Raw genomic sequence first — 25,574 nt, 5'->3', positions numbered from 1 at the left:
CCGAGCCGAAGCTCTCTCAAAAACCTGAGTTCAAGCATCAAAAATGTCGGTCGAAACGTCTTTGGTGGATATAAGAAATGCTAAAAGCATCATGAGACCGTCGACATGGTGGGCGACATCGAAGCCGAGACGCGTGGATGACTCGATAATGAAATACAGCCGACAAAAGAGTTGCTTGGGAGGACCGCAAATCTGTCTCGTAAGATAAAAAAAAGAATCGCCGCAAGGTATTTAGTGTTCGAAGGAGAATTGTACAAACGGTCCGTAATAAGACCACTCTTGAAATGTCGGCCAAATGACGCAGCTTATACCGACAGAGATTCACGAAGGCATCTGCGGACATCACATGGGGCGAGAACGCTAGCCCACAAAGCTCTCCGAGCCGGCTACTACGGCCTACCATCGCCGAAAGATTCCAGGGCAAAAACTAAATGCAAGAATTGTCGAGATGCATGCTCGTAATACATGCACCTTCCCGAGACTCGCAACCAGATTTAGTCCCCTACCATTTTCACAAAGTGGGGGATGGATTTATTAGGACCATTTCGACGGCCTCAGGAGGAAGGAAGTACCCGATTGTCGCCGTTGACTACTTCACCAAATGGGTCGAATTTGTCGCAGATCGCCAAGACCACGGCGCCGTAAGAAAGGTGATTTGGGAGAACGTCATAACTCGATTTGGGTTACCCCAAGTCATTGTATTTGACACCGCCGAGAGTTTTGGAGCGACATGGTGATGAATTGGTTGGAAGAGCTCGGTATCAAATTTGCATACTCCTCCGTCCGCCACCCTCGAGCAACAGAAAGCGGAGGCGCTAATAAAACAATACTTGAAGCGGGTTGAAGAAGAAGGTTGAAGATCTAAAGGGAAGATGGGCTGATGAACTACTCCGGCGTCCCGTGGTCCCTTCGAACACGGAGAAAGAAGCAACAGTGGCACCCATTCCACCTAGTCTATGTGGTCCGAGGCCGTCCCGCAATTGAAGCACGGTCTGGACATTCGTAACGCAAACCTTTAACCCAATCGAAAAATGAAGAAGGCCCGAGAGCCCCTAGACCGGGTCGAAGAAAGTCGAGATACTGCACGGCTCCAACTTGCAAAGATATCAAAACCGAATGAGAAGAGCCTACAACCGTAGGGTCCACAAAAAGGATTTGAGAGTAGGAGATCTAGTCCTAAGAAAGTCGGCCGCAACCAACAAAGGGAACATCCATGGTAAGATGACGGCCAAATCGGGAGGGACCTACAAGGTGGTTGAAGAAAATGAGGCCGGGGGACATAATGCCGACAGACATGGAGGGTGTGCCTCTAATGAGCCACCGGAACACAGATAACCTTAGGAAATATTTTGTATAGCGTGAGGTGTCCGAGACCACAGGGCACCCCAACGCGTGATTATATCTTATGAAGAGTGATCCAAGTTTTCCATCGAAATGCTTGTCCCCTCCGTAGTCGTACCAAAGTAGACGCCACGGCCAAAGCGGCGTCACTACAAACGCTGATTGATATCGAAAGCGACAAACATGCTTAAGAACGTATAATCTGATTGAGAAACGCAAACTCGATCGCCTCTGCCAATCCCGGAGTGGCAGAGGGAAGCGATCAATATGTCTATAGATACGAATGCAAATCGAGCGTAACCTCGATTGCCTCGGCCAAAGCCCGGAGTGACGGGGAAACGACCGATATGCTAACATGTTTACAGCAGCAGTTGGGAAGCGCAATCGGCCGCCTCGGCCAGGACCGAGAGTGGAGGAGGAAGCGACCGACATGCCAACATGTTGCTAAGCAAATTGGGAAACGTGAATCTTGCTACTCGGCCTCGTTCAGGTGCAGCAGAGGGCACGACCAATATGCTAAAAACGTTTAAGCATTAGGTTGAGATATGCAATCTAAATTGCCCGAAGCCAAGCCGAAGGTAAAATTTAAAAGCGCTCAATATGTTTAAAAACGTAAGAAGACACTGAATGGAAGATGAGATCAAAGCCTCGGCCAAGCCGAAGGCAAGTAAACAAACTTTATTGAAAACGTTTACAAGTGAGACAAAACAAAGTCAACGGCCGTCCCCATAGGGATAGCCTAAGCTCAACCTACCAAAGTTTAACAAAAAGAAGGAACAACAAAAAGTTACAACATTAAGACATGAAGCGCCAAAAGGATGGCAGGGAGGAAAGGCTTTAAAGTTGGCCCCGAGCAATTTGAAGCCGTCCAAAGGGCCAGTGAACCGGTGACGACGCCCGTCTCCTATGCTTGTCTTTGCCGCCACCGGCAGCAGACATCACCAGCCGTGGCGGCCCAGTAGGACGACTTGCGCCTTCACTTGCCTTTGCCCTCTCAGCCTCCTCTCTAGCCTCCTTCACCTTATCATCACGGGCCGCCTTGGTCGCGCCTTCGAAAGGCCTTACTTCGCCCTACTGACGCTTCCGCAGCACTCGCCTTCTCATCCAAGCATGTCAAAATCTTGCCACGGAAAGGTTCCTTCAGAAGGAGCTCTTTAATCGCATCCCCGGTAGCATCTTCGCCTTGGTCCCGATACACGGGCACACATTCCTGGATGATGACGGCCAAGCATCTCAATATCCTTCTCCCTTCCCGAGCAACGATAGCCTTTTGTGCCCTTACGCTCCTTCGCTCGCCAAATGGTGGACTTCCATCTTTCCTCTCGCTCAACCATGGCCTTATAACCACCCTCAAGCTTGTTTCTCTCCTCCCAGCCTTAGCAGATCACCAACGCAGACTAACCTTAGCTCTCTCGGCGGGACCACCTTCTCGTCCTCCTTAAGCTTTCTCGCTTAGCGCGAGGAAGTCCTTAATGGTGGCCAGGAAGTCCTTCTTCGTCTTCTCGGCCTCCGCCTTAGAAGCGGCAAGCTCAAGCCTAAGTCGTTCAAGCGAAGGGGCAGATTGAGCCACGAGCTTTTCTTGCTCGAGAAGATGAGCGCGCAACTTTCGGCCTTCACCACCTTTTTGCCAACCTTACGCCGTCCATACCGAGCCGAACGAAGGAAACCTTTCGACGAGGAGTCGGCGGCGACATTTTTGTCGCCCGTCTGTGACAGTACTTCTCAATCGCTGTCGGTGAGAACAACAACGGTGGCGATTACCGATCTATAAAAACCTGCACAAAGCGTCCATGTCAACATTCATCGACATATCGTAAAAACCCGTCATCAGAATGCATAAGGAACTCGCTAAATCCGAGCCACGGTTAGATCCGCATCGCCTCCCCTGGGCCTTCTTGGATTGAGGGTGACCCCTCCTCTTTCCTCGCCTCGGTAAACAGCAGCAGCAGAGGCGTTGTTCTTTCCTCTTATTTGAAAGAGGAGGACCCTCCGTAACGGTGACGCCCTCGGGCTCAACATTGACGACCACCTTTCCTTTTGGACTACGGGGGATTGGAGATCGAGTTGCGCTGACGTCGTAATCGCCGAAGACATTGCTTTTGGTTTTTGCACGCGCATTCCGCCAATCCGCCCTCGAGTCGCCCCCACATCCATTGCTTTCAACGCCGCCCGATGAGTTCGTGCGGGGCTGCTTGCGTGATCACGCGGCGCGGCCTTAGGGTGCAAACAATAACTCTCGACCATTGTCAAGTCCCAACTTGTTTAGGATGGAGAGATGCACAGATCCCGCCAAATCGATCAAGAAACAAAGCAGAGTTAAGCAAAAGAAGTAAAACCGAGGCTCAAATACGTAGCATAAAAAGCAAGGTGGGCCTCATACCGACCCCACTCACCCGGGCCGAGGGCCGGTATGAGGCCGACGTGACAAAGCGGCTCGTCTTGAAGGACGATCCGCGCCGAGGCATCCATCCCTCGGGCGTGCCATCTCTCTCGCCCGAACATGCTCATTGCCCGCACTTCGTCGTCCTTAAGATAGACCTTATGGCGCCCATCTTAATCTTATTACTGGAGACATATCTTTCATGCTCCCCTAACTCACAATAACATAAAATTGATCGCCGGGCGCCGAAGGACCGGCGCAATGGATAGTCCTCGGAACCTCGACATATACCCACCGCCCTTCCATCTTTTTTGCAGGATGTCACTTGAGACGGTCACATAACATTTTGGCGCACGTTGTACCACCCGTGCCGCCTAGGGTAGATCGCTGAAGATGGTGGAGCAATGGCGAAAAGGTTCACCGTTGGGGCCTCTCCTTAAAAAGACAAAACCATACAAGCCAATAATCGTCCTAATGGCCAACGGATGCAGTTGTGCCACGGCGACATTCATGGCTTTGATTATGGTCGCGACGTGTTCATTAAGAGGAAAACGGAGCCCATACTCCAGATGTCTAATATACACGCCGATACAACCTTCGGGAGGGCAACAGACTGCCTGATCACCCACAGGACAACATTCTATACCCCTTGCCGAAGTTGTAGTGGTCTTCAAAAAAGTTCGAGTCTGGGAGATGAGGCGAACTTGTTCGTCCAAACGCGATCCCGGAGTTTAATCGAGCGAGTTTCACTGCGTGCCACAAGTAATGCGGCCTCTCGAATCGATTGGTCTTTTCATCATCATCATCATCAAAATCCTGAGATATTTCGTCTATTTCAGAGAAGGCGACTTGCGACCGAACCCTATCGGGTGACAACCAAATGGCTCGTTCATCTGGACGCGACGGTTCGCCCCCGAGGAGTTGAGGTACTAGAGCATCAAGCAGACATGGTGGCAACAATTAATTAACAAATAAAAGTTGGGGAAGAATTTGTTTGTTTACCTTGAAAGAAAGTGTTACGGAAGTAACGCTTCGAAAATTAGAGGAGAAAACGCTTCGAAAACTAGAGAGAGGAAATTTTTAAGAAAAAAGTTTGCAGGTCAAAATGAGAGGCATCTTGCTCTATTTATAGAGCAAAGCCCATTCAGTGGACCAATCGAGCAAAACCCATGAAGCGCCCACCAATCGCACCGAGGCCACGTGTCAAGCATGCAGCCACGGAATGTCAATCGACATACGTTGACCAATCTTCTTCGACACGCTCCTTGGTATCTATGCCAACGACCGGTGATCAACCAAGCTTAAAGACGGGCCGTGGGGCAATCAAAAGCACGGTACTCTCAACCTTGGTCTCGCACGCCATTTTCTTTTTTACATTCGATGTCCATTACACAACCATGTGGAGGGGGATAGGGCGGTACGGCCTGAATGGAACCAAGCCGAGGGAAGAAGGTCGACATGCGGAATACGCTCAACACGCATCGAAGGTCCATACCACGGCATAGACTACGCTGGGGGCAAATTGACGGGCATATTCGCACCCGACCGAGTCAACATATTGAGCAAGGTCAAAGCCAAAAGACAACAAGTCAAAAGGAAAGCGACTAACCGGAAGCCCGCTTACCGTCGCTTAGGTCTCTCGGCTCAGCGACTAGCGCCGAGAAGCATATCCACGATACTCACATCCAGGCCCCCCTCGGATGGAGTCAACCAGCCCGCATTGCCACATGGGTCCCTACCGAGGGTAAGATAGTCTTTCCACCGCTACGACCACTTGGCCACCACGTGACAAAAAGGTGAAAGTCTATAAATACTCCACATCTCTCATTGAGAAACTAGCTTAGAATATCCTGGTATAAACTCCTTATCTCTCTACAATATACTTTGCCAAGTTAACATACAACTTATCTCTCTAAGTTAACTGACTTGAGCGTCGGAGTGAGTACGTTCGGCCCCAAGCCGAGCCCTCAGTTTGTTCATCTTGACAGGAAAGAGTGAAAGGAAGAGACGAGCAACGACATCATTCTACAAGCTTAAGTGGTCACAATCCTGCTCCGGAATTACACCCGGAACATCAAAGATTGGAGCACATTGTTTATATTGTCCCGAAAGTGTGTGCTCGGACCTGCATGATAAGTTAGGGTGAAGTTAATCTTTTTAATGGATCTTTGAAAAAGTGCTTTGCAGGGCACGATTAAAAGAGTCCACCTATATGAGTGTGAAGTGTGGCCGCTTCTTAAAGCTTGGGCTTGGCTTTGTAAGCACTCATGAATGGATAGGGATACTAGGCCATGTAAAATAGTGTCGGTAATAAACTTATGGAGTTGTCTTGAACTTGTATGTGTCCTATCTTCATGTATTCAAATGACTTGACAGGTTCAATCCTTAGAGACACCCCGATACTCGAATGCAGAATGCATAGTTCACTAAGGTGGAAATTCAATCTGCGTGACATTTTCACTTTATGTATAAGTTTGGTTTGGTTTGTTGTTTTGAATCAAGGATTGCATTTTAATGGGGGAGGAATGTTGGTGATTTAAGTTAATCACGATATCATTTGAATGCAATCGGGATTTGGCCAAAAATCGTAGCAAGTTTGACCGTTGTAAAGAATAGGTTACAATGCAAATTAGTCGATGTTATCGTAGCTCAAAAATGAAAAATGGGCTAACCCCGATCGGGGTTGATGATGCATAGCCAAATTTCAACAAGTTTTATTTACGTAATTTGGGAAAGCTACGTCCCCGATCGGGGTGAGTGATGTTTATCGGGTTTTTGCAATTAATTGCTATAAACCGTGTTGCATTGTTTCATATATGTCCCAAAAGGTACCTCTTGGAAATAACCGATTATTTCCTTTAGGGTATGCATACAGAACATGTGTATATACATGTTGATGCATGATTAAAAATATGATGAGAAAAAAAAAATCATAAATTTTTCAACTTTGAAAGAACAAACTAATTACAAAACTTCATTTGTATTCTCTCGATTCTATTTGCCTAGAACGGAGAATCGATATCTTTATCCTACAAGAGATTTCAGCAAGAACCCAATGCAAATGTAAGGGTCGAAATACTCTTCAAGGAAAGTGATTCGTGATTCTATCGTTATCCACCACAATGAATATATCCAACAATTTATAAGTGGTGAATTGAGTGATCATCTTGGTGTTTATCTTTGGAAGACAACGGAGTATTACATAGTAGAGGCATTACATTCATCTAGGAAATGAAGGATATTATGTTCAGGTGCACTAATGGATGGTAAAATCATTCGATTAGACGAAGCATGCTGCGATCTTGTCCCTGAGGAATCGCCTTCTTTCATGAGCGGCAAATCAGCTCTTCTTCTCTCATTTGCAGCAGAAACCCGCTCCTTCCATATTCTTCCATCCTGTTCATTCCATCACAACATTATGTACAAAGCACTGATTAAAGATCATCCATTTAATGATTAATCCAAGTTCAGACGTCTTGAACATAGAACATAGAGTAAACGCAGTGGTTACTGTTGCGAAATACAAGCGCAGTTGGTCGATAATGAAGAGAGAAGAGCATATAAAATCAAGACTTACATTCAAAATGGATGGTTCAGGTTGTGGACACTGAACTGGTCTATCATTGTCCAAAGGCTCCATTGGATGTTCAACAGGTTTAAATTCAATGGTCGCTCCAACACCGTGAGTGACGCCTGCGGCCACAGCCTCAGGGTTTGAAGGCAACACCTCCCTTTGATCCTGTTCAGTGAATTTGGATAAAATTAAATAGGAGTGTTAATCGATATATAGGGCCATCAAACGCGGGTTAAAATTAACATTGAACCTCAAGAACAGTCTAGTCTACTGATACGCATACAATGAAAACAGTATAAATACCAAAAGAGGCAGATCACAATCTGATCAAAAGTAACCAAGGAGGGCAACAGCACAGAAAATCTATAACAAATAATTTATGAAAAGGTGGTCAAAATTATGTCTAGTGAATAAATAATAATCTTTTGTTTCATTTGATTATACTCTGTATTATACGCTTGTTAAAACATGGGTAAACAATTAAATTAGTTAGTCGTGCTACTTACGAGGGCACTTTGAGTTCTTCGATGGACACTATTGGTGCTCGACAACTTGGGGAAAATACCCACCATCTTTCTTTATTTATTTTCTTATCAAATTGATACCCCAGAAATCTAAGGAAACAAGGTTTGTTCTTGAGAGATGAGAATTTAGGGACTCAACCAAATTTGTTTTTTTTTTATGTTATTTGTATCATCCTTTTTAATATTAATGAAAAATTATTTCCTTCTCATCTTACCTTTTTTAAAAATTATCTTTCTAAATTGAAATAAATAAAAAAACAAAAAGAATGACCCTTATCATTCTCGAATAAAATAGAATTAAAAAAAAATGGGTAACTCTTACCATTCTTCATAAAATTAAGTTATATGAACGTTTGAGTTCCCTCGCTTAATTTATTTTTCATTATTATTCGAGAAGGTAAATTGATAAAAAGTATTGATGACCAATATAATTATTAAAAATAATAAAAATGAAATTTTCGAAATTTATTTACGTGTTTTTAAATTATTGAAAGTAAATAATTTACTTAACTTCGTACAATAAAGTAACATATTATTGTCAAAACATATTTTTATCCAAACGCAAACTATATTAGTTAAATTAGATGGTAAAATATAAGTTTTATTTTGTTAACAAATGGAAAAATAAAGTTAACAAATGAATAATTACTTTGTTAATAAATTATCTAAAAAAATTACTTTTGTCACTTTTCGAAAATCTATTAGTAAATATGAAAAATTACGGTTAAATTAGATAGTAAAATATAATTTTTAATTTATTAAGAAATTAGTAATTCTGATTAATTAATTTATTTTGTTTACTAAGTGAAAATATTAAAACATAAATTATATGTTTGAAAACATAATACAAATGTACTACATAGCTCGTTGTGTTGAGCGTATGTTCATCCAAATTTTAGCCCATCTTAGATTAATTAAAATATAATTTTAGGGTTTGTAGGGTTTTTTAGGGGTTTAGGGTTTGTGGGATTTTTTAGAGGTTTAGGGTTAGTAGGGTTTATTTGGGGTTTTAGGGTTTAGGGTTCAGGGTATTATCATAACGACCACGATTTAATGTTGAATATTATCTAATAATTTATTTACTCTTTTGAATGGCCACGATTCACTCTTAAGTACCATCCACTTTTTATGTTGTTCTAACCCTAAATTGTTGTTTTTCAAAAAATGCAACATTTTCAACCGTTGATTTTTTTAAAAAAAACCGTACAATCTATTGATCGACGTTGCAACAATTAGTCAATAGCAACGTATCGATCATAGCATCTTAAACCATAAGTGGCATGACATATTAATCTTAAGTCTTACGTTATGATCATATATAAAGTTATAAACTCATATTGATCAAATGTTGCTATTATTAGTCTTACAGCGTTGATCGGGACAATTAACTCATTATAGCAACATACAATCGATAACATCTTAACCTTAGGTCTTAAATTTACATTTTACGTTCCGATAACAAAAGCCTAAATTTATTATTTTTTCGAGCCCAACGCAATGGTAATATTTTCATAGATCATTGAGTTTTGAAATTTTCCGTACTGACCCGTGAATTGGGAGTTACACAACATCCGATCCAAATTGCACTTTATTCGCTTGAAATTACACCTAATTTATTAGAATTTAAAACATATCTACAACAATTTAACAACGAAAATCTCAAATAATTATTTTTTAAGTCAATAAAAAGTAAAGATAAAAAAAAAAGAATTATGTTAAAAGAATTACAAAGATAAAATAATCACCGTAAATAATAATACAACAAAAACAAATTACAAAGAAAAATACATAATGGGCTAATTAATATTGACTAATAATACAACATAAAAAAGTACAAAAAAAAGTACAAAGAAAATACATAAAGGGCTAATTAATATCGTATAAGTTGAAGTACAAGTATAAAAAAAAAAGAAATGTATACGCCTCTCTGTATAAATATACGAAAATAAATTTATACATAAATACATGTATTAATTATAAAATAGAGTTAAAATAAAAAAAATTAGGAGAAAAGTATTTTTAATTAATAGGGTAATTTGTCAATACCAAGAACAATTATTAAGGCTAATTAATGAAGGAATCAAGGGAATTAAGGATTAAAATTAGATTCTTTAACTTTGACAAACGTCTTTAAATTTTAATGTGTCACTTTTAAAATTTAAAATCACAGTTTATTAATTTTTATATTTCACCTCATTGTATTTTAATTTGAAAAAAAAAAAATTGATCACAAAACTAATTGAGATAAAAATGTTATGAAATATGTATTTTAATGAAAATATTTTTTTATAGGTCAAAGTCAATGATTTATTTTATCGATTTTATCAAATTATTATAATAAATTTCCTGTTTTGTCGCAAAGTTAGTAATAACCTTTTATAGTTTAGTTTTGTACATAATAAGTATGAGACTATGAGTCAAATCATTCTCTGTTAATAGCACAAATGAAAGATTTAACTATTTGTGGTTTATAATTTAATATCTATATTATTTTATTTTAATTTAATTTAATTAAAGGAGCATAATTTAGAGTTAATTGAAATTGAAATTATTATAGTTTGATGAAAAGGCTATTATTTTAATGAAAGGATTTGTTTAATGAAAGAAACATTTGTTTATTTCTATATTTGAGTCGGTGTACTTTGGCGGAAAAAATTTTAGAATACCTATTCTTTTAGTAGATAAGGTATTTCCACATCAACCTCTAGTTTCTTATCCAAAAAAGGTGTACAAAATCAATGTGAACCATAATAATTGATGGGAAAAAAAATTCTGAGAAATTTCTCATAGATGAATTGGTCGCCAAAATTGTAGCAAATCCACTGTTATTGTGGCATACTCCGTACAACCTAATTTCTAGGTCGACAAACATTGCTGCACCTGCAATCGTGTTTCTAAACATACTGCCCTACCATACATACATTCTTCACAATACCAAAAAAAAAAAAAAAAGTTAACAAAATTGCAGCTTGCCAGTTTTACACTTTACCAGACCGAGTGGTAAACCGGTAAACATCTAGTACAGTCGACAACTCAACAGAACCGGTACAAGCTCAGTGAACGCAACTATGCAAGGGTGTTGACATGCTAAATGCCCTTCAAACTTTCCCCGCAGAATGACGGTGAGTGATGAAAAAACTTGTGGCACCAAATTATTCCAAGGATCAGGTAGTCGCCCCAAGAAAGTTAACAATTCGTTTTTTGAAAAGAGTAGCCAAGCCACCCACTTCAGATTCCCTCATTTGCTTAGTAATGATGTCAGAATTTAGTAGCCTGTGGTTTCTCTTTGACAACCTGGTTGCGCTATCAATGGCCAAGCTCACAATGTCTCTACTGCTTGTTAGCACTTGTAAGACAGTGGTGGCATAAACCGGATGTGATACTAGTCTATTCAGTAATATTAAAGCTTCCCGCATGAGTAGAGTCCTGTGAATCATTCCAATAGGAGGTAAAGAAAGAACTGTAAGCAACTAGAGCAGCACAGGCATTAAGGACAAAATATTTCAAAAATAATCCCTCCATTACAGAGTAGGGTCACATCTACTGCAGGCATGTGATTAAAAATATTGTAAAAAAGTGAACAGCTGAGGTAGTGAATAGTTGAGGGCTGGAGGCAAGTGGACTAGTATGAGGCAATTTATCTTACAGTAAGTCTTGCTTAAGACGGAGTATCCGTCTTAAATCTTAAAACGGGTCAAATACTACCACCTTGTGGTAATAAAGACAAAAAATTTGGCATTTTCTAGGCAACTTCCCATGTGACTGACCCGTCTTAAGATTAAGGCGAATAATGCTCGTCTTAAATGAGAATTTGTGTTTATGTTAATACGGCCCCTTTGGTTAGTGCAAAGTTGCTCAGATATTTTTTACTAAAAAGTAACCTGAAAAGCAAATAGTGATACTTTTTCTTGAAAAAAGTGAAGAGTGAAACTTATTGAGAGATATAAACAGTAATATTAATACTGTAATTCAAATGAGATCCAATATCGGCGAAATTAAAGACATCTCCAAAGACAGACTGACAAACTTGGTCAGTAAATGGTGACTGGGTAAGTTAAACAGATGAGATAGAAAACATGACATCAGATAAAAATCTAGGTGCACCGTGATGAATCAACCATCATCTACTACTCTAGCGATCTTACCTCTCTCTCGATATTTCTGGAGCAGGGTTGGAGTCCAGTGTTTCTGCATCAATTTCCCAAACCAGTACTTGCAGAATTGACCCTAAAAAGTTTCCGCCATTGGCCAGCTTGTGGAACAGAAAAATATCTAGACCTGATTTTCCGGAAGCTAAAAAAGCCAGCACAAGTATTGCACTCCTACACAGGCTCAACTCCTGCAACTATAAGAAAAGATTTGCGATCAATATAAAAAGCGACAATGAACCTAGCAGAATAGCTTGTGCCCTTGTGGATTAATTTGTTCATCATGCAATTAATACAAATTTCCCTTATATATAATTCTTGGGCTTGAAGAGGGTATGGTGACGGAGAGGGCACATTGGCGGGAAGTGATACGTGTGGATTTTAGCATATGCTCTTATTTGAAACATTTAGTGCTATTTTTTTCTAAATCATTTGCTCTTTTCAAATTTATTACACGTTTTACAAAAAAATAACTTTCTTATATAATTTTTTACTTCCATTTTTCAAAACATCGTTTTAATTTTTATCTTCGATTTAAATTCTAAGCTTTTTTAAAAGAAATATGAGCTTTGATTTTCAAACCTATAAGTTTAACTTGACTTTCGTAGTATGTTTCACCCCTTTTTGCTTTTCACTCTTATTTTTCTATATTTTTGCATATTGAGGTGTGCGATCACCCCGGGATGGTTCTAAAAGATGATTCATGTCAGCCGACCCCAAATCATTTTGGGATTAAGGCTCTGATGATTCAGCGTCTTTAACTAGTGAGTCATCAAAGAAGTGTGGAGTTCTACTATCCACGGACAAGGTTATATCTGTACCTTCAGACTGTGCCCAGGATAGGATATACAGTTGGCAAGCCCCTCAAGAATGGCACAAGATGCTTGGTAAGTGAAATTTCCCGTGCCATCTTTTGCAGAGTTTATGTCACCCTCGATTTCTTTACAGCTTTTACAAAATGCGGTCAATATATCTGGACCTTTACAAGAAAAGGAAACAAACTGTGAGAAGACGACTTACATAGCAAATAGAAAAAAAGAAAGAAAGAAAACTGTAACAAGAAGACCATATGGATGTAAAATCAAATAAAACGAAACTTAATCATACTTTATACGGACACTTATAAATGTATCTAAACTTTTTAACAATAGCTAAAATAGGTGCACCATGTTGTAAATACTTGTTGACTTAGCATCATATGTTTGAGGTATGTTGCAAGGAATCTGCTGATTCTGCTCTCCTACCACACCTTTCAGATGCTCAATTCCTCGTATCACTTATGTAGTTATTCTTAAGGACTCGATACTCATCTATGAGACTACCAAACGCCAATGCCACTGGGTAAAACAGTACAAAGACTATGACAGACTTGCTCCAACAGCTGAGAAAAACTGAAAGTCCTAAACTAAGTTGGATGAAATTCAAGAGCAAATATGGCAGCCAAAAGTCCAAAACACTCCCTTAAGTATCTCAGACACCCCTTTCTACAACTCTATCAGTCGTGTATCACATATGTTGTATCATACATCTCTAAGTGTAAAGATAAAAACTAGCAGCATATACAAGTGTCTATCCGCATGCATGATACAAGAGCGGGCTTAAAAAATAAAAGCATTAAACGGTCAATAAATCGATCAGAGATTTTGCTTCATTAATGTTTTTTTTCAGCTAAAACGTCCAACAGAGAAGGGATGTTGTATAAAATCCAATGAGAGCTACGACAAAGTTATAGTGTCCAGAAAAAATCTAAACCAACTTCAGGTCAAACAGAAAGCAAGAATATGAAAGTGCAAGTCTAACTTCACAGGAGAGGGGGGAAGCAGCAGGAAGTAGTAGGTGTTTTACTCACAGTTCAGCAGTAAATATACAAGGTGGGCCACTTCATTTCTGCAAAACAACCCAGCATCCTTATTCAACAGCCCTGCAACAGCTTCATAAACACACCTTTTCCCAAACCTGTATCGTCATAAAAGAAAGAACTACTCAGCAGGAGCGCATGACCAAAAGAAAATCAAAGGATATTGGATCAGCTTCGACTGAAACGCAGTATCACTTACTGTTTTCTTTCGGAATAAGGATCCATTCCCCTCAGAATTATATTCATGATAGAAACTGCTTCTACCTTCACGCGTTCTTCTGACATTGTGAGGGCAGTTTGACACATAGATGTAAACAGGCGACACCAATCTATACGAGTCATTACTTCATGCTCAACAGTGTGCATATTTTTCAAAGCTGGTGAGAAGCGTGCAGTGGATGCCTTGTCCACACTAATATCCTGCATTCCCACTTCAGAATCATGAACGCTGTGACTATCTGATCCAGAATGACATCTCTCCACCTCAGCATTATCCCTGAGCAGAGGACACTGAAAGGATCAAATTAAAGTCCATAAGCAAGTGAATTACAACGAAAATCAGGTGGAGGGGGACAGAAAATAGCCAAACGTCTGTCACATGCACGCACATGTCCATATGAACTCACTGACAACAACCTCTCTCAGTCACCAACATAACCCACTACCCACGAAAAAAGACGCAGGATTGTAATTGTTCCGCTTAACAAGGATGCATGTGGGAAAAGAAAGACACATTGCATTCAACAATAGAAGCTGAGAAATAAAGACAGTGGCAACAATGACCAGGAAGGGGTAGGGCCCCCCAAAATTGAAAAACACAGCACAGCTTTTAGTTTACTCCCAGAGTAAAGATAAGGAAGTCAGCTACACATTTATTCAGAAATAGGAGATGTGCATACACATATTAATAACCAACGAACATTCTCATAAGAGAGGTGTGAAAGGCAAAAAGACATCCGGCAATTGTGTCAAAACAAATTATAGGGATGATACATTCGCATTCAAAATAGTAGTCATTCAAGTCCACATTACATGACGTGAAAACAACATTACCTCAGTACTAGGGAAGGGATGTCAGTGGGGCGGATTTTGCCGGGTAATGATTTGATGGGTGGTAAGCGGGGTGATAGAACAATAAAGAGTCATGTTAATTACGATTAATTATCTATCTATTAGTGTTATATTATGGGTCATTAGTTTACGTTTTGTAATAATTGCTTTTCTCATCCTTTACTTGTGATTTGGCTAACTAAGGTTCATTTTGTTAGACCTTTAGAAATGGTAATGTAACATGTTGAGAATGGTTATATTGTATGGTTTAGTGCATTGTAATGGGTTGAAGATTTGAAGAGAATAAGCCATGTGCTTGTTCAATGAAAGTCGAAGATAAGGTCAAGAGTCAAACCGTCAAAGCCAACAAAAGTCAAGGATCAATCCCGAACCTTAGTCAACCAAGGGAACAAGTGAAAAGTCAAGAAAAGTAAGCTAATGGAAGATTTGAAGCCTTGGCATAGACAAACAAGAGCCAAAATGAAAAATTGAAAACTCGGTTTCACAAGGGTCAACTTCAAATGGATATATCTGGAGTTCTAGACCTCGTATAGATGCAAGGCCAAGTGGAGGTGAAGGTGAAAGCTTGTGATCTTAGCTTTCCAACGGTAGGTCACATGCCTTATTTGTCCAAAAAACGAGGGAGATATGGATCTCGCAAAAACGCGCTGCAAGGCTGAAAAGCGCAGGCTGCGCTCCCAACCGCAGGCTGCGTTGTCAACTGTTTTAAGCCTCGTGATTCTCTATTTTGAAGACCCGATTTTGTCTTAACCTAAAGCAAGAGCCAAGGGTATAAATACCCACATTATGAGATCTTAGAGAGAACCTCCTTACCATAAAATCATATCATTATTGAATAATCACAAACTTGAATGTTGAGTAAGAACTTGGTATTTGGAAGGCAAAGTTGTAATCTTTGGCTTGGGTTTATGTCAATCTTTCCATCAATCTTAGATTCATCTATGGTTATGGAAGGCTACACCTTTTTCTTGGTGAAATTTGGTAGGCACTACTTTCCTTAAGTTTTGTAAGAACCTCTTAATCTTTCTTCAATAATTATTGCATTTTCCTTGAATTTCATGTTTATGTTGGATGTTAATGTGTTAGGAATGATCAACCTTCCATGTTATTCACCCTGCTATTGCAATATTTGTAACAAGCTTGCATCTTTATGAATTTGGTTTAAAGTTTGTATCTTTGTGAGTGGAATTTGCAAGTTGGTTCTTGGTTAGTTGGATTAAGCCTCCTAAAGGATTAATCTTGACTTCTTTTGTTTGGAATTGATCTTAATGCTCTTGTGTGTGAACCCTCTTGTGGCTTTTCAATTGGGTGACCATATAGGTAGGATTAACTACTCTAGCTTAGGAGCAAGTAATCATCATCTTATGAATGTTGTTCAGTAATTGTTGAAGGAAGAAAAGAGAGGATCTTTATGCTTAGGAAATAGTTGTTGAACCAAGTTACATCAAGTTTTTCTCTTATATTGAATTTTTGCATACTACTTGTTTGTTGAATTGTCTCAATAGGAAACTCTCCACTTTTTACTCTTTTTCAGGTTGTTTCCAAACCAATGTTTTCTCCTTATATGTTTCCTACAAGTTGAACATTGTGAATACCCATTGTTTGTGATTAGTTTAAATCAGTGTTACTCCGACACGCCGAAACTCACGTGTCGGTGTCGGCGTGTCCAACACGGATTTCTGAATTACCCCGACACGGTCAACGGTGTGTCTTGACCAACTGACACGACACGACATGTTATTTTTATAAATAAAAATAAAATTTTAAAAATAAACATAGAGTTTCCATAAAATTAAAAATTCTAGTTCGTATATAAAGTCGATTGCCAAAAAAACATATAATTAATCTATTATTTTAAGGGATAAAACTAAACATATTAATACAAATATTTGTTTTTATTTTGAAATAAATATTAAGTAACTATTGGAAATAGAAATACATAAATAGTCTCGTTTTTTGTTGTGTTTGGGAAGTGCAACCACTAGAGAAAAGTCAAATAAAGCGCTTCGTACAAAAAATAATACGGAGTACTATAATTATGCAAGTGCTGTAAAGTATGTTACCAAGTATGTTACCAAACTGCCCTTTTTATTAAAAAAAAAAAAACAAATACTAAGTGGGACAGTGACCTACCATCTCCTTTTCTTAAACCCTACCTACTCCACCCTCTCCTATTCCCCTTATTCACAGCCACCAAAACATTCACGCATCCCTATCTTTCGTCTTCCCTGCAAACCTCCAAACCCACCATATTAGTTCTTCTCCGGCAAACCAAACTATGGCGACTTACCTTTCCCTGGCGACAAAGTTCGTGGGTCTGACCGATCTGGTCCGCGAATTCCAGCGAACCAAGCCGCGAACGACCCCAGTTCTGGTTCGGTCGAACCAGTTCGTGGTTCGTGGGTCCGAATCCCGAATCCAATCCGTGTCTACCACAGTGCCATGTAAGTTCCACTTTTCATTTGTGGGTGACATTTTCGTCACAGCCGTGTCAGTGTCGTTTCCGGCAAAGCCGTGTCGTCGTGTCGTGTCGGCCATGTCATGTCCGACACGCGACACGCCACCTTGCAGCCGTGTCGGAGTAACACAGGTTTAAATTATTGAGTCTAAATCGTCATTAGTGTCCTAATTAGTTAGAGGAGTCTTAGTTAGTGATTGTTGGTCAATAGTTTACAATTTGAGTCTTTAGTTAAAGGTCTTTCCCTTGGGTTCGACCCTAGCTTCCCATTTTACTACCTTATTGTTAGAAGTTAGTAGAGTCTAGTTAGGTCTATAAATTGTTAATTTGATAGTTAATTCTAGTATTTAGCGACACCTAGTATTTTCACTATCAAATTTTGGCGCCGGATATCAAAAGTGCCATCCGTCGCGGGTCGTGGGGCAGGTGCGGGTATCACATGAGGCCCACCCCATATCCACTCCTCTGTCCCATTTCGTGTCCTATCTTGTGTCTCATCACTTCTCCTATTGACACATAAGCACTATGATATATATTAGGGTAAATTGATAACTTATACCTACTATAATACCATTTTTCAAAACCTATACCTAAGATAACTTTTTTTTAAACTTATACCTAAAATCCTATTTTTTTTCTAAAATTAATACCAAATCTCAAAAAAAAATACATGAAATGACCGTTTTACCCTTATTAAAATAGTTCACCCACCCTTTCTCCACCACCTTGACCCATTAACACCCAAATCCACCATAACCAACACCACAAAATGGGTCCTTCCCCACTAGCACCACCATCACCAGAGCCACCATCGACGCCTTATCATTGTCCTTCCGCCGGCAACCCCCTCTAACTTCATTCCCGTCGCGTCGAATACGCACATCCCCACAACCTTAACCCCTTTCCAGCCCCCATGCTGAACACCCAATTTTGAATAATACACTAAACAAATCTGCCAATTTTGAATTTCATTGCAAAAAAATAATTAAAAAATCAACTCTGAAAATTCCACTTCTAAGTAAACGTGGCTTAAGACTAAAGACTAAAAGACTTAAGAATGGTGGAAAATTGATTTACGGTGAGAGAATGAGGAGAAGCAGCATAAGAAGAGGTTAAATTAGGGTTAGGGATTTGGGGTTTTCGGTGTATGACGGGCTGGCGGTGGTACAAAGGGGGGTCGTCGGCGGGAGGATAACAGTGGGGCGGCAGTGCTGACACCCATGGTGGTGCCAGTGAGGAGGAAGTGATCGTGATGATGGTTATGGGTTTAATGGGGTGGGGAAAGGGTGGTAAAGTTTAATTAGTAAGGGCAAAATGGTCAATTTATGTCGTTTTTTGAGATTTGGTATTAAGATTAGAAAAAAGTTGGATTTTAGGTATAAGTTTTAAAAAAAAGTTATCTTAGGTATAAGTTTTGAAAAATGGTGTTATAGTAGGTATAAGTTATCACTTTACCCTATATATTATTACCATTTATATTATCTTATGTGTGATGGATGTGTCAAGATCTTAGGACACATGATGGGACATAAAAGTGGGACAGGTGATCTCCATTGGCTTATACCCGCCTTGACCCACCTATCTAGTTAAATATATATAATAACTACACTATAAAAAAATAAAAAATAAATTAATAACTTAAAAAGATAAAGCCTAAACTGATGATTCATCAAAGCCCATCTACTTGCCCACCCAAATTATTTCAGACCATTTTGTGGCAACTTATTTGTATAAGTTATACGAGACTAGTATGTTTTAGATTCAAGAAGTATATTTTTGAAATTTGTTTTATGATGGGAAAGGTAATTTGGCGGGTCAACCGCGGGACAGAGGCGGGTTTGAAAAGTTTCACCTGCACGGGTCGTGGGGCGGGCGTGGGTACGCATTATAGTTCGCGGATGCGGGTGCGGGTGCGGGTTACCCCACCTCCGCACCCACCCCACCCCATTGACATCCCTACTCAGTACCACTAAAGCTTCCGCGGGTAACGGGGACCGGATGTACGCAATCTTACCACTATGTTCACAACATAGAGAGGTTTCCAAATCACACAAAATGAATACAGCATCGATTATTGGATTGAAAGGCAGCAATATCACTAAAAAAAATAAAGCATTACCAGTTTAGTGATCCCCGCCATCCTAATCCGGAACAACAAAATATAGTCTTTGGATCCATTGGGAATGAAAAAATAGTGCATAAAGTAAGAAAGCAAGTAATACCACGCCTAAAACATCAAAGGGAAAGATCGTGTTTAGAAGTAAACATACTAGTAGCAAAGCATTGATGTCCGTACCTCCTAGAACGGATTCTTTCGGTGCTTAGGAGGTGATTCACTGCAACACGAAGAATTCGCAATGCCATATGGACAAGAAGCGCCTGTACAGAAAAGAATCACAGACCTCGGATGACGGCACACTACAATTTCCAAAACTAGCAGAGAAGAGAGTGCATGCAAAAAGTGAAAAGAATAAATAAAAAAAATAACGAACCACTTACATTTTTAAGTTCACATAGATCAAGTAACACGTCTACAAAATCATTTATACGAACCATGTCATTGCTGAGCTGAAATATTGATGTACAACTCAATTAGAATGGCAGCTAACAAATAATCATGCAAAGCACATTCAGATATAAGGTACTGCATATGTAGTATGTGGGGAAATTTAATCAATAAAACAAACTTAAAAGGCTAAGTCAGCAATCTAGTCTTTCAGAAGTTTTCTCGCCAACTAAGAATCTTACTAGAGTCCTGAGCTGGAAAAACTAATTGCATGTACACATCATTCCAAAGGATCTCCATATGCTAGTCATCAATTTAATACTTGTGAGGCAATCTTTCTAAAAGAAACAAGGGCTTAAGAAGGCTACATATCCTTTCATGCACAAGGGAAATTACAATTTATTCCAAAGCCAGGCATGCTTAATTTCTTGCACCAATTAGGCACAAAAGTACAAATCATACTCATTGTTACTTATCAACTTGATAAAAGCCGTAGCTCTTGAAAATGATGGGAAGTCCACCACACATCCACAAATTTATAATATATCTCAGAGTACCATCATCAAATATTTTTCCTCTGTGCATCTAAATCTTATCTTAGTTTTAAAAAGTGTGAGGCAACCACTGGTGAGGAAGTGAAAGGCGCATGCCTTATAGACACAAGGTGCGCTGTTTTTCCATATAAATTCAACACTTTTTTTGGGGATTTTGAAGAGGGCCGACATGTAAAGGGTAAAAGAGTAAAAGGGTAAAAGCTAGAATAATATGGCAAAAAGAAGAGCATAATAAAAGAACTAGAAGACAAAAACGATATTGCGCTGTGGAATGTGTAGCTAGTTGTGCCTTATCTACTTGGAGCACATAAGGTGCACCGAGACAATTTGGTTAGTGTCTCATTAAGCCTTAGGGTCTATATTCTAGATTTGTACAAGCTCCTCAAATCCTTCAATTGCCTATAATGCCTAACAGGAAGAACACTGGCACAAGATTCGTGCACAATTGTACATAAAATAGGAAAGATTAGAAGTAGTGACATATAACTTAGGATCTCAGTGGTCCCTTCAATTAAATACTCTATCTCGCTCCTTTTTCTTAATATTGACTTCTCCTTGCCTACCTCCTGGTCTCTCCCCCCAACCCCATTTCTTCCGTCGGACCTAGACTCGTCAAATTATCACACTATATACAAATTTGCTAAGAATCCAATAACATTAAAGTATTAAACCACAAAACTATACATCAAATGTACCTTATCCAACACAAAGTAAAGTTGAGATACCCTTGTAACTTCAGTAGAATGTGGATCTACTATATTTGCAAGCAATGGTTTATGAGTCAAGCACTCTTTCACAGTCTCCGAAGTCATATTCAGACCCAAAAAACCAAACAGAGCGCAGAAGTCAGTAGCGCAGGTCTCAAGCAACTTTGCAACAAACTTTCTATGTGAAGTACGGCTTGAAGACCAGATTGTTAATAACTTTGGTAGACCAGAAAATGAGGATGTAGTGCCACTAATGCTTGGACTGGCAGATTCAGCACCGTTATCTGTCTGGATGCCTACGCTTTTTTGTTCTGACAAATCAAACAAATGAGACCCAAAGAAATATAAGACCTCAATAGATCAAGATAGAAAAACGAAAAAAATAAATAACCTGACTGAATTGGAAGATACAAAGACAAAACTACCTCTTTGATCAAGGAGATATCAATCTTACCTATGTTTACCTTAATACGACCACCCCCTGCTACAGCATTTAAATTTTCAGATTTTGGTGAAATACCAATCCTAGCATGGGCCATCAAGGGAGCCTCAGCAGCACTGCCAGAAGATACCACATTAGGTCAGTTCAAGTTTCAAAATGAACCTTAAAGAGTTAGGCAGTTAGCACTAGAAAGAAAAGCTACCCAATTCTCCATTACAAAACCATTATCAAAATCAGTTTCGAGCATTTGGTGTTAAAACATTTGAGCTTCAACGAATATACAAAAGTTGGAAGTGAAATGATAAATTTTGTGCTGCTGCTTCAGATTTTACTAACCATGAGCCAGTTTTTGTATTGGATGAGAATTTATGCTGCTCCTTTTTGTCTCTTTCCTTCCTAAGCATGGAACATTCATCTTTCTGCGTGTTTTACATTACACAGATTTAATTAAGTCAATTGTTTTGTTCGTAAAAAATAGCCAATGTCGTAAAAGAATTACATGCTTACAGCAATGGGTGGTAGCAGAAAAATTCAAGACTAATGACTAGCAAACATACAGATAGAAGAGTTGTAGCCAAGAAAAAAAAAAAAAAAAAAAAAAAAAAAAAACTCAAAAAGATATTCTACTCTGTATTAATATGCAAACCCAGTTTGATAGTACCAAGCTACAATAGTTAAGAAGGATTGTCCATTGCCACTCATAATAGAGGCGCTTTGTATTGGTAAATGGCCAGGACACACAAAGAGCGGTTAGTAACAAACATAGAGATAGAAAGATGATGATAACAAAAATACAAGTATACCTTGATTAGAACATTACTTCACAATATGTAATGCAGTAAAACCTCAAGACATCAACACCAGGATAATAGACACATTAGGTCCCACCAAACAATATTTCATGATATTAAACTCCCATTATAGTTGTTCTTGCTCTTAAATGTTTTCCTTCTCCTGGTGCGGTAGCACATAAAAAGAATCTGGACTCTTCTTTGTAACACAATTTCAGAGACCTTTCATTAAATTAAGCAGTTCACAGAGACAATAGTAGCTAGTTTTTTTATACAGAGCCGTACTCAAACAAAGTCGGCCCCTAGCCAAAGTCGCTTGTGGTTCAAGGTCTAAATTTGTTGGTAATCCCTCACCCACATCCTAAGCCCCGGGCTCTCAATGTGAGATTCTCAAGTACTTGGAACACCAAAGTTCAATTGAAGATGTGTAACGGACTATCAACCAAACACAAAATTTAAAAGCACAAACTTGTAATTCAAAAGCACAAACTAAAACCTAGAGTCACCTATCAATCTGTTTCAAGGACGACTCTTATTACTTGTTTCAGTGAATCACAGGAACACGAGTAACAACAACACCGCCACCAATCAATATACTAAAGTACTCCCTCCATGTCTCCTCCAAATTTATCCAAAAATCATTGTCCTACCTCTAAATTTAACATGGAAATAACTTGATCATCCAGTATTGCCCCTAAATAATTAACTACCACCATGTCCACCACAATAATATTATCGTAAGACTCTTTAATTCAAGGGGTAGAGTAGATTGTTCTTCTTTTTGTTTTCAAATCATTCCAACATAGGAAGGGTGATTTTAAAGACGTCAAAGGCTCAAATAGGATCGTTATACAGACGACAATAACTACGTTGTACCATACAACATTTACAACAGCCTTACACAAGACGAAATGATGAATAAAACAAGAACAAATTCAATGTCTGATGACTAGAAACACATACCAGGTCGGAAAGCTGCTTGGAAACCCTACTTAACTCGCTCTGTAACAAAACAAGTACAAAAAATCAACCAAAGCACAGTGATATCATGTCTGAATAACAAATTAATGAACAAAGACATACATAAAGAATATAAAAGGTAAACATATGATCGAGACGATGAATAGAAAACAACCTTAAGAAGATCAATCTCAGGATTGGGGGGAGTAACAGGAGAGCGCGAAGAACGAGTACTGGTAATAGAGTTAGTACTATTACTAACATTAGGATTAGTAGTATTGGTGAAGCGCTGAGAGAGTTGGCGAGGCGGAGAGTAGTTAATATTATCGGAGAAGTCAGCGGCGGCGGGGGAAGGAAAGTAATGTTGCGGAGGTAATTGCGGCGGCGGCGGCGGCGGTGGAAGAGGAGATGTTAAAGAGGTGACGGTGGAGGAGGATGGTTTAAAAGGCAGTAGATGCGGTGGTTGATGGTGATGGCGGCGGCGGTGGTGGTGTTGAGTTGAAGAAGTTGCGAGTTCTTCTAATTGTTCGATTTCTTTCAAGAAACTTTCGTCGAAAACATCGTCGTCTAATAGGATTTCCGGCGCCGACATTTTGTTCCGGTGTTGGAAGGGAATGAACAGTTATTTTCGTTGTATCAATTGATACTGCTGACTACTGAGTACTACTACTGACTGACTGACTATATTATCATTAACCAGGGTATAATCGTGGAAAAATGCAGAGGTAAAACACAAAATCTCATTGATAACAATTACGAGTAACAACTTAAAAACATATACTCCCTTCATTCAACTGCACTTTACATGTTTGCTTTATCACGCGGCGTTTAACGCGACTTTTACGCTTGTGTAAATATCTTTAAATTACGATTTGCAAAAATTATAAAAGTTAAATATTTTGATGTACTCTTAAAGATTTAATCAAATAAGATCCCACATGAATATATTTTAACTTATGTATCGAGAGAAAAATAAAGTTGAATGTCCGCTTGTGAATAGTGTGCAAAAGAGAAACATGCAAAGTGGAGTTGAATGGAGGGAGTAAATTTTATTCGTTTTAATTACTCCCTCCTATTCTAGATAACTCTCCCCTTTGGAGGGGCCACTAGATTTAAGGAATGGAGTATTATATTGTAAAGTATGTGTGTGGGGTAGGAGATTGGAGAGAGGGTGTTATGAATTAGATTGTTAATTGAGAAATTAAGAAACTAATTACTCCCTCCCTTTTTTACCCAGATTTCACTTTCCCTCCCTTTTCATACACTCAGCTGTTGATGCATTGTTTCCATCACAGTTTCGAAACGCAGACGGTGAAGCGTAAAATTAAAATTACATGATGTTCAAATTATTACAAATTCTGAACAATTAATTAAATTACATACGGACTAATAAAATTACATGAACTAATAAAATTACATGAACTAATAAAATTACATTAAGCGTAAAATTAAAATTAAAGAACAATATGGACTTCAGAATTTTTTTTACAGGAATTAGTAACAGATGGACTTCGGATAAACCATAGATTTCCTTCATCATTTCTTGAATGGCCCATTTGAGTAGTCCCTTAAGCTAAGTTAACCCAAAAACTCTGTCAAATGTTACATATCCTTGCACCAAGTCTGAAATTTGGCACCAAAATTCAAATATGGAGCCAAAATACAAACAAATTTCATTTTTGCGCCTAAACCAAAATTTTAAAGTAGTGCAAAGTTCTTTGTGCTATAAATAGAATGGATATTTAGGGGGGGTCATTTATCAGCAAGAGTCCAAAGAATACCTTTCACATAAACACCTTTCAAACAAAAAAAATCAGGAGCATTCAATGAAAAATCTCACTAACTTAGAAAAATCTAAAATTCTTGAAACACTTTTAGAAAACAGCACTGATGGAAAACCACACTATGGGGTAATGAAGAAACTGGCAGCAAAATACTCAATTTGCAGGAAGACAATAATTGAGGTGTGGAATCTAGCAAGGTCACAGAGGAGGTCAAATATACCAGTCAATGTCAACAGCCTAAAGAAAGGAAGCAGAAAAATTGGCAGGGTGGTGTTAGACAATGAGAAGCTCATGTCAATTGAGCTTCTTAAGAGAACCACACAACACTCACTTTCTGAACAATTAGGGGTAAGCATCAACCATATCAAGATGGGTCATGTCAAAGCAAATAAGGGGGCACACAAATGCATTGAAACCAGGTTTGACAGATAAAAACAAACTTGCTAGATTAATTTTCAGTCTTCAACATTTACAAT

General features: G+C 39.1%; 2 protein-coding genes across 4 annotated transcripts; both read right to left on the bottom strand.

Moving 5' to 3' along the window:
- Positions 1-6,776: 6,776 nt before the first annotated feature.
- Positions 6,777-7,932, bottom strand: LOC141658900 (uncharacterized). Its single transcript, XM_074465644.1, has 3 exons — positions 7,802-7,932; positions 7,299-7,460; positions 6,777-7,117 (listed from the first exon to the last, which is right to left on the bottom strand). The coding sequence occupies exons 1-3, from the start codon at positions 7,865-7,867 to the stop codon at positions 6,920-6,922; spliced, it is 426 nt and encodes a 141-aa protein (XP_074321745.1). The 5' UTR covers positions 7,868-7,932; the 3' UTR covers positions 6,777-6,919.
- Positions 7,933-10,573: 2,641 nt separating this feature from the next.
- Positions 10,574-23,949, bottom strand: LOC141587096 (protein SENSITIVE TO UV 2). Of its 3 annotated transcripts, none has more exons than XM_074408519.1 (12): positions 23,490-23,949; positions 23,318-23,356; positions 21,900-21,982; positions 21,576-21,679; positions 21,110-21,432; positions 19,854-19,922; positions 19,651-19,733; positions 14,025-14,321; positions 13,817-13,923; positions 12,789-12,946; positions 11,965-12,164; positions 10,574-11,245 (listed from the first exon to the last, which is right to left on the bottom strand). In XM_074408519.1, exons 1-12 carry the CDS (start codon positions 23,904-23,906, stop codon positions 10,984-10,986), a joined length of 2,142 nt encoding a protein of 713 aa, XP_074264620.1. In that variant the 5' UTR covers positions 23,907-23,949; the 3' UTR covers positions 10,574-10,983. The 3 variants fall into 3 exon arrangements, with proteins under 3 accessions (XP_074264620.1, XP_074264621.1, XP_074264622.1); XM_074408520.1 differs by having other exon boundaries at positions 10,847-11,245; positions 11,965-12,158; XM_074408521.1 differs by having other exon boundaries at positions 10,847-11,245; positions 12,789-12,940.
- Positions 23,950-25,574: the final 1,625 nt, after the last annotated feature.

The sequence above is a fragment of the Silene latifolia genome, chromosome 6 (assembly GCF_048544455.1).
Source record: "Silene latifolia isolate original U9 population chromosome 6, ASM4854445v1, whole genome shotgun sequence".
NCBI lineage: Eukaryota > Viridiplantae > Streptophyta > Magnoliopsida > Caryophyllales > Caryophyllaceae > Silene > Silene latifolia.
This window is presented reverse-complemented; position numbering and strand designations above follow the sequence as displayed.

What these genes read in the sequence shown, in the direction of transcription:
- LOC141658900 (XM_074465644.1), bottom strand. Translation starts at nt 7,867, where the DNA reads ATGGTGGGTATTTTCCCCAAGTTGTCGAGCACCAATAGTGTCCATCGA. An exon ending in GAAGAACTCAAAGTGCCCTC is followed by an intron (nt 7,461 to 7,801) that starts GTAAGTAGCACG and finishes TTCACTGAACAG; the next exon opens with GATCAAAGGGAGGTGTTGCC. An exon ending in CTGAACCATCCATTTTGAAT is followed by an intron (nt 7,118 to 7,298) that starts GTAAGTCTTGAT and finishes TGGAATGAACAG; the next exon opens with GATGGAAGAATATGGAAGGA.
- LOC141587096 (XM_074408519.1), bottom strand. Translation starts at nt 23,906, where the DNA reads ATGTCGGCGCCGGAAATCCTATTAGACGACGATGTTTTCGACGAAAGT. An exon ending in CTGAGATTGATCTTCTTAAG is followed by an intron (nt 23,357 to 23,489) that starts GTTGTTTTCTAT and finishes GTTTTGTTACAG; the next exon opens with AGCGAGTTAAGTAGGGTTTC. An exon ending in GAAAGAATCCGTTCTAGGAG is followed by an intron (nt 14,322 to 19,650) that starts GTACGGACATCA and finishes TCCTCTGCTCAG; the next exon opens with GGATAATGCTGAGGTGGAGA.